Source organism: Fundulus heteroclitus, chromosome 19, assembly GCF_011125445.2.
Source record: "Fundulus heteroclitus isolate FHET01 chromosome 19, MU-UCD_Fhet_4.1, whole genome shotgun sequence".
Lineage (NCBI taxonomy): Eukaryota > Metazoa > Chordata > Actinopteri > Cyprinodontiformes > Fundulidae > Fundulus > Fundulus heteroclitus.
In genome coordinates, this window is record NC_046379.1 from 4,219,557 (window position 1) to 4,234,614 (window position 15,058).

At 41.3% G+C, this 15,058-nt stretch overlaps 1 protein-coding gene across 1 annotated transcript; it reads right to left on the reverse strand.

Moving 5' to 3' along the window:
• Nucleotides 1-9,355: 9,355 nt before the first annotated feature.
• Nucleotides 9,356-14,621, reverse strand: LOC118567000. The gene is made up of 4 exons (XM_036150924.1): nucleotides 13,165-14,621; nucleotides 10,793-13,083; nucleotides 9,552-9,617; nucleotides 9,356-9,496 (listed from the first exon to the last, which is right to left on the reverse strand). The coding sequence occupies exons 1-4, from the start codon at nucleotides 13,823-13,825 to the stop codon at nucleotides 9,356-9,358; spliced, it is 3,159 nt and encodes a 1,052-aa protein (XP_036006817.1). The 5' UTR covers nucleotides 13,826-14,621.
• Between the last annotated feature and the right edge of the window lie 437 nt (nucleotides 14,622-15,058).

Consider the following 15,058-nt stretch of genomic DNA (forward strand, 5'->3'; position numbering starts at 1 on the left):
TAAAAAAAGTCTATTAAAAATAGCTACTCAAACTGCCTGTTAATGTGACAGAAAAAGAGGAGTCCAGAAGATCTGACTCAGCATTTAGCTGTAATGTTAATTTGCACAAACCGGTTGCTGTTATATTAACTTAAAAATAAATAGAGAAAAAAATGCATGAGCCTGGTAAGAATTTGAATAAATAACTGCCTATCTGCTCCATTAGCTTGCATGACTGAGAGTGTTGCTCTCCACTGAGCTCTGACAGCCTGCAGGCTCATGAAATATCATGAAATGAGCATGGGTTAAAATGCAAATTTAGCTCTCCCTGCATCCGAAGGCGAACAAATGCATTTTTGTACCATAAAGGCGAAGACATGATTGAAATCAGGCGGCCAGGACATCATTTTCAGGGTGGTATTTTGTAATCAGTGGCTACAGAAAATGAGCAAATGAGAGTCTTGATAGCCTCACTTAAATTTGCCTGATGCTACTGAATGAGGCTCAATCAGCAGGATAACAAGCATTCAAATTGTCTCCGCCTTCAGGTATTCTGCAAAACTGGTCCTGCTCTTGCTGGAGCCACGTAGCCGTGAGGAGTCAAGGTGCCACTAAAGCCGACCAGCTGGGTGAAAGAAGATTTTCTGAACAACAAGGAAGAGAAAACACACATTCAATAAGTAGTTGGACAAATGAGTTCCTGTTTCTGTTCTCTAAGCTTTAAAAGGAATTAATTTATGTTAACAGTTCTCTATTTGAATTACAAATTAGGATAGCAGTTACAAAACAAATGATAAAATTTGTCCCCTTGACTTTTTATTTGTTAAAGCCGTCTTTAAATAATTAGGCGTTGATAGATTGATAGATCCTCTCTTTGTATTGGATACACTTAGTGTTATTAGCTCTCTATTATAATAGACAATAATGATAAAGAAAGAACAATAATAACAACAACAGTAATAATAATAAAGAACAATCATACAAAGACATTTTATTTGTAAAATGTGTTTTATTATGAGTTGGACGATATGAAACAGTTATGCCGGCAACTGCTGACATAACTGTTTATACAACTTTATATCATAATGTAAGGGTTTTCTCCAGATTTTGTGTTTTAGGTAATTCTTGTGTGTCGGTATTTTTATTTTATTTTACTAGTCTTTTATGTGCAGGCTTATGTCCTGGGGGTTGTTTAGCCTTTGCCCCGGGCCCTGAGTTTTCTTGTAGTGTTCATGGATTCATTCATTCCTTTCAGCGATTCCCTCCAGCCTGATGCTTCCTCCACAGCTGCAGCCTGTTGTTGATCTGCTCCTCATCCTCTGACCATCGCCCAGGCAGTCCTCTTCTGTCAGATCCAGCTCTCAACTCCTGCAATCCTCTCTGATTCAGCTTAATTCTCCCAGTTTATTTACGCAGTGGCATTTCAGACCAAATGTCTGATTCTGCAACTGTTCTCCCGCAGGTTTTGTTTTCGGTGTGCGACCCTGTTGCTTTCTTTGTTTTTTTTTAAACTTCTGTGACCTTTTCGATTTCGTTCTTTTTTCCTGTCAGCTGGCTGCTCTTAGCTCCAAGCCCGCCACACCAAAACATGACGATTTCATTTTAAAGTTCTCCTGACAGACCTTTAAGCAGCAAAAACATCTTGTTTTCAAAAACATGTATTCCACCTTGAAAACGTGGCTTTCTATAATCAAACGAGCTGCGAGCCTGGATCCCGGAAGGCTGTGCATGTATCCGGGATGCAAAAGAATCAGAATCTTTATTATGGATCCTGCAGTTTAAAAACGGTCTCACACAGCAGATGTTTCAATGGCGGTTCCATCTGAGCAGGAAAAACAGGCATCTGCTGCTTCACTTGTGCCAATAATTTCAAACATATTCCCACCTGCTTTACTTCTGGGAAATCATTCTGTGCAGGTTTGTGATTTAAATTCTTCAAACACAGATAAACATTCTGAGAATTAAATAGTTATATAAACCATCGATGACAAAGTCTGTATAGGTTTTTTATTTTTTTATTTGCTCTTACTGATCAATATTGAAGGCGCCCTTTCTTTCCCAAAATGTGAATATACGATAAGGATCAATTTAAAACAAAAGCAGGCACACTTATATGAGTCGTATTTTAATAAAGAAGAATTCAGTAAAGATTTTTCTTTGCATGCACAAAGGAAACAGAGAAGAAAACACTTGTTTCATCGATTCGTGTGGGCTTTTGGATTGTTTCAAGTGTGACTGCTAAACGCCGATGGCTGCTTTAGGCATTCTGACCAAAATACAACCCAACAGTTTTTTTTTTCTTCTTGCTTCAAATTCATTAGGCATTTGTGGTTTTCTAATAGAAGACAATGCTTTTATCTGACAGCAGTGTGGGTGTGACAAAATGCCAAGACGTGGTACAACAAGCTTTGAGTCATCTGGGTCGCCGAATGATCAGGAGGAGAAAAAAGTGGGTAGAAGAAGCAGCCTATGTTCACCTTGGTTTAGGCTCCAGACTGTTACACAAATATATTTTTTCCAAATAATATTAGTAAAAAAAAAACTGGTTTAAAAGTCATTTTCAACTAATAAAATCAGGATAGGGCTTTCTGTTTGGATAATGCAAAAGCAGTATAGTACACATCTATCCAGGTTCTACCCATCAGAAACTAGAACCAGGTGTGCAGGGACAAGGGAATGACGCTAGTTTATTTGTATTTTTGAGTTCTCCATTCTTATTTTTTGAGAATGACATAAATAGGCTATCCTGAAGAGATGTAAGAAACAGACAGATAGCTGAGGAAATAATACTGAACCCTACAAACACGTAGGGAGATAACCAAGAATAAAGTCCAAATGTTGCTTTCATACCTTTAAATCAGGCGTAATGTGGCAGATAAACTCAAATCACAACCATAAACTCTGCCAATTCAAGCAAAAACAAAATAGTATATATTTGTATATATGTATATGTATATTGTTTAGAACAAACAAAAACCCTTAAGACAAAGCCATCCAACCAGCCACGCATTTCCTGTTTTTGTTTGAACTTGTTCACATCTGCAGATGCACACACGCACTCACATCTCAAGGCAGTTTGGAGTTTCTAAATTAACCTAATATGCATTTTTCAGACTGTGGGTGAAAGCAGGCTTAATTGGAGAATAGCCAGACATGCACTGATTGAGTATGCAAACTCCAGACAGAAACACTCAGATTTTAAAGACAAACTCCAAAAGAAAATCCTAAAGAAATCTCCATGGGGCATGTTTTTGTGGTTTGTTTTGCACCAGAGCCAAAGGTTCTGGCTTAGTCTCAAAGTGCATCAAGGTTTGGGGCAAAACCTGGAGGAGCTCAAACTAACAGATTAGTGTGAGTCTTTATCAGCTCCAAGAAAGCCACAAAAGCTGCAAAGTTGTCCTGTTCCCAGCAGATGTTGAGGTTTGTCCAGAACAAAAAATAATCAGTCAGTCAACTTTTATTTATACAGCCCTTCACAACACACCAGGTGACCGACATTATATAAACGGAATTAAAAACATAAACATAAAAAGCAAGAACAGAAGGCAGTACAGTGAGGACATATTTATAACACAAAAAACTTTATTTTACATTATTAGAAACAGTATACTCAGATTAAAAGTAATGTGTAGGGAGATTTATAAACCAGGATGGTGCAGCCTGTCACTGAAGGGCCTCTCCAGTTCCGCAACAGCTTCATTCAAGGCTGGCTATTCATAAAAAGGCTGGATAAGTGAGACATCATAACAATTTCCTACTACATTGAGATGGAGCAGAAAACTTGCAAATTGAACAATCTGACATGAACCAGAGAAACATGTTTTGACTTTGTTCCTGGATTTGTTTTTTGATCAATACCAGAGTTGGTTGAACTTAATGAGATCAGCTGTTCTGCTGGAACCTTAAATTCGGAGTGTCAGGGTAAGTCGACTCAGAGTTCATGGACTGACTTGGGGTTTTTGGTACCAACCTTTCTGGAATAGTTTCCTGGTTCAATTCTTTAGCTTTCATCTTTTTCCAAGCTACAGCTGGTCGAGGCGGACAGATGCTCGTCTTGAGGTTGATTGCGCTGGAGGTTTCTCCCCCTTAGTGTGGAAACCGTTCCTCTTTGCTGTCACCGCGCTGAATAGTCAGCTCCTGCAGGAAACAAAAGAGGAGTGGGTGGGTGGATGTGGGAAAGGATGAGACTTTCTCTCTCCAGTGTTTTAATGTGAAGAGGCTCAATGTTCACAGCAAAGGGAGCTGCTCTATTTCAGTGTAAACCCTCCTGCCATGCCATGGACAGAAAATCAATCAATCAATCAATCAATCAATCAATCAATCAATCAATCAATCAATCAATCAATCAATCAATCAATCAATCCATTTTCTAACACGTCTATCCTTATTGGGGTCATGAGGGGGTGCTGGTGCCTATCTCCAGCTGTCAATGGGCGAGAGGCGGGGTTCACCCTGGACAGGTCGCCAGTCTATCGTGGGACAGAAAATCGATTTATTTATTTTGGATAGAAAAAGTCTTCAGACCTGGAAAATTGTGATCTAACAGCTCTAAAGAAGAGTTTGATAATATGGATCAGGGGTCTCCAGCACTGTTGCAAAGAGCCACACAACTCTAATGATGGATACCATGGACCTAAACAGTTTTTAATATTTTCATTTCAGATTCTCTCTTAACTGATTACTTGAAAATAAAAACAAACAGTAGTATATTTAAATTTCTTCGGATTAAAAAACAAACAAACAAAGAATCGGATTGTACCATTTATATGTGCACACAGTCAATTGGTCAATTACTCTGATCATAATGTGTGTTAATTTGCACCTGGCTTTTGTCAGAATACCAGTCTGACGTGCGCAGTACAAAATTCCCTGAAAAAACACAGAAGAAGAACTTCCATCTTTGCTGAACAACAAAAAATACTAAACAAAGCAGTTTAATACGAGTTTGTTTGTCTTCTCAGCACCCAGGCTGGACTTGCACGGTGTTCTAATTACAGTTAAAACGTTACAGAATAAAAAACTTTTTTTTCTTTTAATGTTTCAATAGAAAGGCTGTACTGGTAGCAGTTCTGCTTCCCGACGTTTTTCCGCCACTCACCAACGTGGAAATACGTCACGTTTGCGTTGGGCACACATGTTCGCTAAGGCCAGTTTAACACATTCAGAATAACTTGATCTTGATGAGCATTCATGTGCATGTTGATCGGATTATCAATCAGCATGAACCACCCCTTTCAATCGTATTACAACTTTATTCTAATTGAGCTTAATCTGGTCACAATATTACGATTGGCTTGCTTACATGATGCATTTTTATTCCGACCGGCCCTTTATTTAGATTACATTTGTCCATGTAAATGTAGTAAGTGATATGTATTGTTCATTCTGATAGTAATATGAAGATCTGTGTCATTCTGGTCCTGTTCTTTCTGATGGATTTTCCAGCAAGATGTTTCTACATTTATTTCTCAAAGAATTCTCAACATTTTTTCCTCACCTGTGGGTTGTTTTCATTCAGTTTTTATCCAACTAACAAGCTGTGAAGACGACTGACCTATCGACGCTATTTCACATTTGTATAAACGAATATATTTGATTATTTACTTATTTGTATCTGCTTTATAACCCCTGGTAGTTTATTTTGACATGTTCTTTCTCTGTATCTGAAGTCGTTGTATTAACAAAATCATTAAAAAAAAGTGAGAGAACCTCCTGGTTTAACTGGGCTCCCCATGATGGCTGAACTGCAGATGTGTTTAACGCGTCCTCGAAAGATAAACACATCTAACAGAGGTAGCTGTTAAGACTTTAGATAAATAAAGCATTTTAGAAGAAAAAAAATACTCCAGTTAAAATGAGGACCATGACAAATTGGTCAAGTCACCTCAAGCTACAGAGGAGAGGCCGAAGAGCCGCGCGTTCACAGCTCTTGCTGTAGATTCATTCCCATCCGGACTTCTTGCTTTGGAATGATTACCTTCAGGGTTAAAATCCAGGGCGCGCACAAAGTAACACAAAGATAGGTATTTTTCCGATTTCTTCATCATTTAAAAAGCTAAAAAATATATTAAAAATAAGGTCTTCAGCAAAACCAATGCTCAGTGCGATCCACAAAAATCACTTTTCATTTAATTCCTTTAATTTCAAAGGAGATAGCTACAAGTTTAACTCCTCCCGACCACTAGGTGGCTCACACACACTCGTCCGCTCTTGTTCCAACCTTCAACGGTACGGTTTGCCAGCCGGCTGCCAGGTCTGGTACCATTATTAGCATAATGATTAGAATTTAACTTACCTGTCCAGTAGGAATGCAGCAGTCTCCGCTCAGCCTCTGAGCCTCTTTGCTACCTTAAATCGGCACCAACGCTCAAAAGCTTGACCGATGTTCAGCGTCGTTTTGCTTCTTTTTTGGTTCACTTGAATCAGAAATGTAACGCAGAGAAGAAGCTATTTTTCTGCGCTATTACGAAGCTAATATGATCTGGCAACGCCTGAGCGCCATCTCACGTGACTTCTACCGACTATTCCTATTGGGGCAGAATCCTTTTGCGTCGACGTTGGCATCGTAACCAGAAGTAAATATTTATTTATTTTGGACCCGACAACATTTATAAAGCAATTATTTATATACTACATATTCAGTAAAATTAGTTCTGTAAAATTAGTACTTTTGCACCACTCTCTATGTTTTGTGGCTGTAATATTTTTTGAAAAATGAATCGCTTTGATGAAAAAGTTGCACCAATGACTTTAACACTGCAGAGATACTATTGGTTTAGACTTAAATCCAATGCGATTTATACTAACGTCTTGCTTTGGATTACAAATCTAGATTGTTGGAGAAAACAATGATACAGACACATCACTATGCAAATCTGTTTGGTCCCTGAATTCAATTACAAAGTTAATTTATTCCGTACCTGCGTTATCCCTGCTGTGGGCGGTTGGCGCATCTCTCCTGAGGTCAGTGAGCGAGTGAAGAATAATAGCTGCCAGACAAACAGCCGTTCACAAACACACGCTCACACATTTACAGTCTCAAATTAACCTCGTACGCATGTCTTGGGGACTTTCAGAGAAAACAGGAGCCCCCTGATGAAATACACACACGTATGGGATAAACTGCATATGGAAAGATTTAAACCGAGGACCTTGCTGCCTCGCGGGAACGGAACTGACCATACGTGAGTTGTGCCAAATTCGAGAAGCCAAAGAATGAATTTAATAGCCTGCAAAGATTAAGGCATAAAATAATCAGCATTGGACTGCTGTGATGATGCTTCAGAAAAGACGAATAAAACACATTAAACTCCTGCGACGAAGGAGATGATGGTCAACACTGGAAAGCAAGAACAAATCTGCAGCGATGGTAAATAAATGCACGGTTTAATAGAGCACCACGGGAATCTGAACATTCATACTGTGAGCTCGTCTTTTCCGTTATATGCTGGGATCAAACAAATAAGTTGGACTGTTGTTAGTTTCTGAGCTGCGTTTTTAATGTTCACAGGGAGATGTCTATGCAGACTCCCTCTTCTACTCGTTATGCGAGGTCAAAACACTGCGGTCCCCCGGTCATTTGTTCAATTAGGAACTCTGGTGAAGAGAATATTACTGAAACATCTACTGGTTTTACTGGCTTTACACATGATTCACAAGGTTTTTGCATGGGTCTGTTTGGGCATTACCGCCTGGAGTCTGATTGTAAGTGTTGAAAGGATGTAGCTTTGAGGGAGAAAATGAATTCACAGGAAAATGACAAAAAAGAAACAAAGAGGAGGGCTGTTTTACAAATGGCCTTCGGGGGAGTCTCCCATGTCCCTCAGCATGTTCAGAGCTGAGAAGCTAATCCAAAAGGATTGTCAACAAATGATAAAAGGACAAACAAAGGCTGTAAATCTGTATAAAACAAAACTAACTACCATGGCGTTGAAAGGTAATCTGTATAGACAAGTTAATAAATACAGAGTAAAGACAGAGAGTAGCTGGTAAATGTGACAGAATGTGATATTGTCAGCAGGTCGCCAGTCTAATTATAAAACTGGAGCAACCGAAGTCCCTTAAATCTCCTTTCAGGGGGAAAAGGCATGACCTGTTTGTGCAATAAAAGAACAGCTTCAATTGATTTTTTTTTTTTTTTTTTACCCTCAAACAATCTGATCCTCAGCTGGGAGTCGTTTTGATATCATGGGTCAGAAATGGGAGAAGACTTCCATTCATAGATCTGTTTAAATGCAGCGTAAAGATTAACAAGCAGCTTTTATTACAAAAAGCCAGGGATTAATGTAGTTAGTCAATCATTGGGTAAACTAAACAGCCAAGGTAAATGGAGGGCATTTTTTCAAAATAGTGTCATTTCTACTTTATTATCCAGTCAGCTTTGTTTTCTAAGTAGAGAACGGTCCTGCAGAAGCCTCTCTTGTTCCCTGAAAGCTGCGTTTATTTTCTGGCTCCATGCACTGCAACAATTCAACTCAATTCAATTCTATTTATAAAGCGGCAATTCATGAAACATGTCATCTCAAGGCACTTTACAAAGTCAAATTCAATTGTCACATGGACGACCTTGAGCGGTTGGGTTTTTGTTCAGTGAGACAGAGTCTTGAACCAGAGTCAGGTGGAGAACAGCAGCAGTTTATTTTTCCACTCAGCATCCACACAACACTGTCCTTCACAGCTGACACTGCAGTCTTAAATAGTCCCAGCTGTGACGGACCAAACCATATTAAATTGACAGGGGAATCTCTTAATCAATCTCCACCAATTTACATAAAATACATTTTATTAAATACCATACTTCTATTTACTTTTTATAAATATTTTTCCATTTTATCATTACACCTTAAATAAACACCACAAAAAAAACCCAACAATTCCCCCCTAGTCTCCTCAATGGCCTCTCCCAAAGCTATATATGGCGTCTGGACCCCCGGGGTAGAATTTGTCCAAACACCCTGGAGAGGACACAGAAAAGACAGGTGAGTCACTTTACCACAGCACTCCTCACTCAACAGAGTATGCACACATTTGCTTAGTTTTTCCTCACCATTAGCTCATTGCTCTGTGGTAATCATTATGCTCCTCCACAGGCACCAGCAACCAACCTCACTCATCAATGAGGAGCAGCTGTGCAGAGCCCAAAACAAAGGCCACATACCAATCGCCAAAATGCTCAATAAATATAATTAAAACTTCTTGTGTGCAAACTTATTGCTGTGCAAATCTCTGCTTAAAGTGCGAATGCTAAATAAAGTGTTTGTTAATACAGTGCAGAAATACCTTTTAAGTGCCATACAGTACTATATATGTAAAATAGTCCCAGTAATGAAGATCTCTTCATTACATTTCCTCCCTCCTCTCTTAAAAGCACAGTACCTCAGTCCTCCGACATTCTGGATAAACAGTCAGCAACCACATTAGCCTTCCCTGGCTTGTACTGCACCGTGAAATCAAATGGCTGCAGTGCCAAGTACCATCCAGCGATGCGGGCGTTGGCATCCCTCATTTGTCTCAACCACTGGAGGGCACGATGGTCAGTCTCTAAAATAAAGTGACGTCCCAAAAGATAGTACCTTAGAGCCTCGATAGCCCATTTCATGGCCAAACACTCCTTTTCCACTGTTGAATATCTTGTCTCCCTGTCAAGCAGCTTCCGACTCAGAAACACCACAGGTCTTCTTTCACCGTCCACCTCTTGTTGAAGAACGGCTCCAAGCCCCACTCCTGAAGCGTCTGTTTGTAAGATGAATGGCTTAGTGAAGTCTGGTGTGTGTAAAACTGGATGAGTACATACTGCTTGCTTGAGATCCTTAAACGCTCGATCACAGTCTTCCCTCCAGCACACTTTGTTGGGGGCTGCACCCTTTGTTAGATTGTTCAGTACAGCTGATCGCTCTGCAAAAGAAGGTATGAATTTCCGGTACCAACCCACTAAACCAAGAAATCCTCTCACCTTCTTCTTGGTCGTTGGAACTGGGAAGGAATGTATTGCGTCCATCTTCCACACTTGAGGCTTTATTTTCCCAAACCCAATGACAAAACCCAAATACTCCACTTCTCTCTTAGCTACATTACACTTCTTTGGGTTAACAGTCAGTCCAGCCAACCTGATGCGGTGTAGCACCTCCTGCAGGTGAGTCAGATGCTCCTCCCAAGACCGGCTATACACCACAACATCATCTAAATATGCTGCAGAAAATGCTGAAACATCTCTCAGTACATGATCCATTAAACGTTGGAATGTTGCGGGCGCACCCTGGAGCCCAAATGGCATGACTCTAAATTGGTACATACCAAAAGGAGTTTTGAAGGCCGTCAGCTCTCTCGCTTCTGGTGCCAAAGCCACTTGCCAGTATCCTTTGCACAGATCCAGCGTTGTGATGTAACTTGCCGAACCGACTTTCTCCAGTAAGTCGTCCACCCTGGGCATCGGGTACGGGTCAAAGTTGGACACAGCATTTAAATGTCTAAAATCTATACAAAATCTCAGGGAGGCGTCTTTCTTTGGCACCAGCACAATCGGGCTGCACCACTCACTCCTAGACTCTTCAATTATTCCCAACTCCAACATCAGCTTTATTTCTTTTTCCAGTACCGGAACCAAACGTTCTGGTATGCGATAGCTCTTTTGCCGACTCGGTGCATCTTCTTTCAGCCGAATCTTATGTTGGACCAGTGATGTAAATCCTGGAACTTCTTTAAAGAGCTGAGGGTCCAAGAACGGTTTGATTTTTTCCTGCTCAGTAGGAGACAGATGAGAAACGTCAACCAAAGCACAGTCTGACATGCTAGTTGGGAGAAATTTTTCAGTCACTTCCTCATCCTTAACTGCTCTCACAAATAACTCCTGGTGCACAGGCTCTTGTCGGCTGCGAAACTCTTTCAACAAGTTGACATGAAAAGTCTGATGCTTTTTAGCTCTTTCCGGCATGTACAGTTCATAAACCACTTTACTCACTTGTTTGGTGATTTCATATGGTCCATGCCATTTTGTCAGCAGCTTGTTGTCACTGGTAGGCAACAGTAACAGAACCTTCTGTCCTGGCAAGAAGACTCTGTCTCTGGCCTTCTGATCGTACCATGTCTTTTGATGTTGTTGAGCTGCTTTCAGGTTGTCCTGTGCAAAAGATGCCATTTCCTGCAACCGCTCTCTCATGTTAATGACGTATGCTGCAATGTTTTCACCCTCTGGCTTAGCGTCTTCCCAACAGTCCTTCAGTAGATCCAGCGGACCTCTCACTTGGCGGCCATACAATAACTCAAAGGGTGAAAAACCTGTAGACACTTGTGGAACCTCCCGGTAAGCAAATAACAGGTACGGCAGCCATTGGTCCCAGTCGGCACCTGTGTCAGAGACAAACTTGCGCAGCATATTTTTAAGAGTCTGATTATATCTTTCCACTAACCCGTCCGTCTGGGGGTGGTAAGGGGTGGTCTTAAGTCCTTTAATCCCTAATAATTTATAAACCTGCTGCAAAAGTTTGGACAAAAAATTTGTTCCACAATCTGTGAGAATTTCTCTTGGTATTCCTACTCTAGAGAACAACTGCAGAAGACAGTTAGCAACATGTCGGGCTTTAATGGATCTGAGAGGAAAAGCCTCAGGGTACCGTGTCGCATAGTCACATATCACCAATATGTAACGGCAACCTGTAGAGCTCCTCTCTAATGGACCCACAATATCCATGCCTAGCCTCTCAAACGGTGTCTCAATAATTGGCAGCGGCTGTAGGTGGGCTCGGGTTACTCGTCTGCCAGAAGTCAACTGACATTTTCCACAGGAACTACAAAATTTTGAAATCTGGGTATACATTCCCGGCCAGACAAAACGGCTACTGATTCTACTCAGCGTCTTATGAAAAGCCATATGACCTGCCCATGGAATTGAGTGGCCCAGCTCCATGACTTTGTACCTGAACTGTTGTGGAAGGGCTAATGCGTCACCCTGTCCCTTCTTCTGATACAAAATGCCTCCTTTAATAATGTAAACTGCATCTTCCACGAAGTCTAACCGGCGCTGATGAGTTCCCCCCCCAGTTACTTTTTCAAACCACGGTTTTAAAGTAGGATCATCTCTCTGGAGTGCACCTACATCTGAGGGAATGTCAAACTCCAACAAGTTATTTGGCTTAGACAACTGTCCTATCCCTTCATCACCTGAGCCTTTGAATTTCTCCATTCTTTTCTGAGCTCTTGACTTTTTAGTTTTTCCCGGCTCTATTTCCAGAGACTCCCCATAAAAAGGCAGCTCTTCCAACACAGTCTTTGCACTTTGAGCTCTTGTGACTATATTACAAGGTTTCAGTGATTCTACTGGTATATCAGATTTTGGGCATAAATCCTGGGCCTCTCTGTTGGTAAGCCCTTTGGGTTCATATTCTGACTGGTGAATAAGGTCAAAAAGAGTGGGGATATCATTACCAAGTATAACGGAGTACGGCAAAGAGGGAACTACAGCTACATGTACCAAGTATGTTTGACCTCCCACTGTCAAATACACCTCAGCACTTGGGTAGACATGTTCATCTCCATGTACACATTTTATCTTAACCCCCACCCCACTTAGCTTTTCTTCAGAGATTAAGCTAGCATGCACTAGAGACTGGAAGCACCCAGAATCAAGCAAAGCTTCTTCTTTTTGCCCATTCACTAGAACAGAAACTGTACAAACCTTCTTTTGCACAGCCTCAATAGCTGGTCTTGGCACTGAACACAAAAGTGATGGCTTTGATTTAAGGGCGGGGCAAAAATGTTGCGTATGGCCAAAGCCATTACAATTGTAACATCTAATATCTTGCGCAGAAGACTTGTGAAATGACTTTTTTACATTAGGAGGTCTTTGAGAAGGGAGCTGCTTTGAACTAGAAAAATTTCTAGCCTGACTTTGACCAGAGCCCTGTTCACCCCCAGTGGACTTACTTGATGGGGCATAGTGAGTCTCTCGGCCAAAATAGGTGCTCTTGCTCCCCTTCCTGGCTGACGTGAAGACCTCTGCAAGAGTAGCTGCTTCTTTTGCCGTCTTCGGGTCGCGCTCACGGATCCAGATCTCCAACTCTGGATTAACCATTCTTAAAAACTGCTCCAGAATTATCTGCTCGGATATTTCTTGCACAGTACATTTATCAGGTTTAATCCATCTTGAAAACAAGTCTTTTAATCGCACATAAAGTTCACGTGGCGTCTCACCTGCTTCAATCTTCAGGCATCTGAAGCGGCGTCGATACGTATCAGCAGTGATTTCATATTTTGCCAGAATTGCCTCTTTCACTTTTTCATAGTCCTCAGAGTCAGCCATATCCATTAGAACATAGGCTGTGCGGGCCTTACCGGTCAACAAAGGGACCAGACGAACCGCCCACTCATCTCTAGCCCAGCGACACACCTGGGCCATCCTCTCGAACGTCGTCAGGAAATGCTCAATGTCATCATCCGTGGATAAGGGAAGAAACTTTGGTTCAATTATGGTCCTGGAACCACGAGCCAGCTGGACATCACCACCATCTGATTCTTCTGTAGGTGCTTCAGATGTCGTGGGTTGAAGATGTGCTTCTGATACATCAGATTTTCCAAGTACAGCATGCACTTGAAGCTGCATTTGTTGGAATTGATGCTGTATGCTTTTCCACCTCTGCTCCTGGCGGGAAAAATCTTTATCAATCTTCAGGTCTCTAGCCACTTGAGACCGCATCATAGATTTCACCATCACCGCCAGTTCCTCCAACTTATCTTCAGGGTTGGTTGTTGCCATTGTCTCCATTTCAGAGGAAGCTCCAGCTCCTTCCTCAGGCTCTCCCTCTTGGGCTGGCTTTTTTCCTCCTCTGGTCATCATCTTCTCTGGCATGAACATCCCACTCCTGACACCACTTGTCACATGGACGACCTTGAGCGGTTGGGTTTTTGTTCAGTGAGACAGAGTCTTGAACCAGAGTCAGGTGGAGAACAGCAGCAGTTTATTTTTCCACTCAGCATCCACACAACACTGTCCTTCACAGCTGACACTGCAGTCTTAAATAGTCCCAGCTGTGACGGACCAAACCATATTAAATTGACAGGGGAATCTCTTAATCAATCTCCACCAATTTACATAAAATACATTTTATTAAATACCATACTTCTATTTACTTTTTATAAATATTTTTCCATTTTATCATTACACCTTAAATAAACACCACAAAAAAAAACAACAATTCCCCCCTAGTCTCCTCAATGGCCTCTCCCAAAGCTATATATGGCGTCTGGACCCCCGGGGTAGAATTTGTCCAAACACCCTGGAGAGGACACAGAAAAGACAGGTGAGTCACTTTACCACAGCACTCCTCACTCAACAGAGTATGCACACATTTGCTTAGTTTTTCCTCACCATTAGCTCATTGCTCTGTGGTAATCATTATGCTCCTCCACAGGCACCAGCAACCAACCTCACTCATCAATGAGGAGCAGCTGTGCAGAGCCCAAAACAAAGGCCACATACCAATCGCCAAAATGCTCAATAAATATAATTAAAACTTCTTGTGTGCAAACTTATTGCTGTGCAAATCTCTGCTTAAAGTGCGAATGCTAAATAAAGTGTTTGTTAATACAGTGCAGAAATACCTTTTAAGTGCCATACAGTACTATATATGTAAAATAGTCCCAGTAATGAAGATCTCTTCATTACATCAATCATATTATACAAATTGGTCAAAAATATCCTATATAAGGGAACCAGTTGGTTGCATCAAGTCTCTCCAAGCAGCATTCACTTCTCCTGAAAGAGCGTAGAGCCACAGTGGACAGTCGTCTGCATTGTTGATGGCTTTGCAGCAATCCCTCATACTGAGCATGCATGAAGCGACAGTGGAGAGGAAAACTCCCCTTTAACAGGGAGGAGAACCTCCAGCAGAACCAGAACCAGGCTCAGTGTGAACGCTCATCTGCCTCCACCCACTGGGGCTTAGAGAAGACAGAGCAGAGACACAGAAAGCACAGAAGCTCACATTGACCCAGGAGTACTTTCTATGTTAGATGGTAATAGAGGATGATCTGCCTCCCCTGAATGATGTCACAGCTAACAGAACGCCAGGCGTTCAGATATTTATTT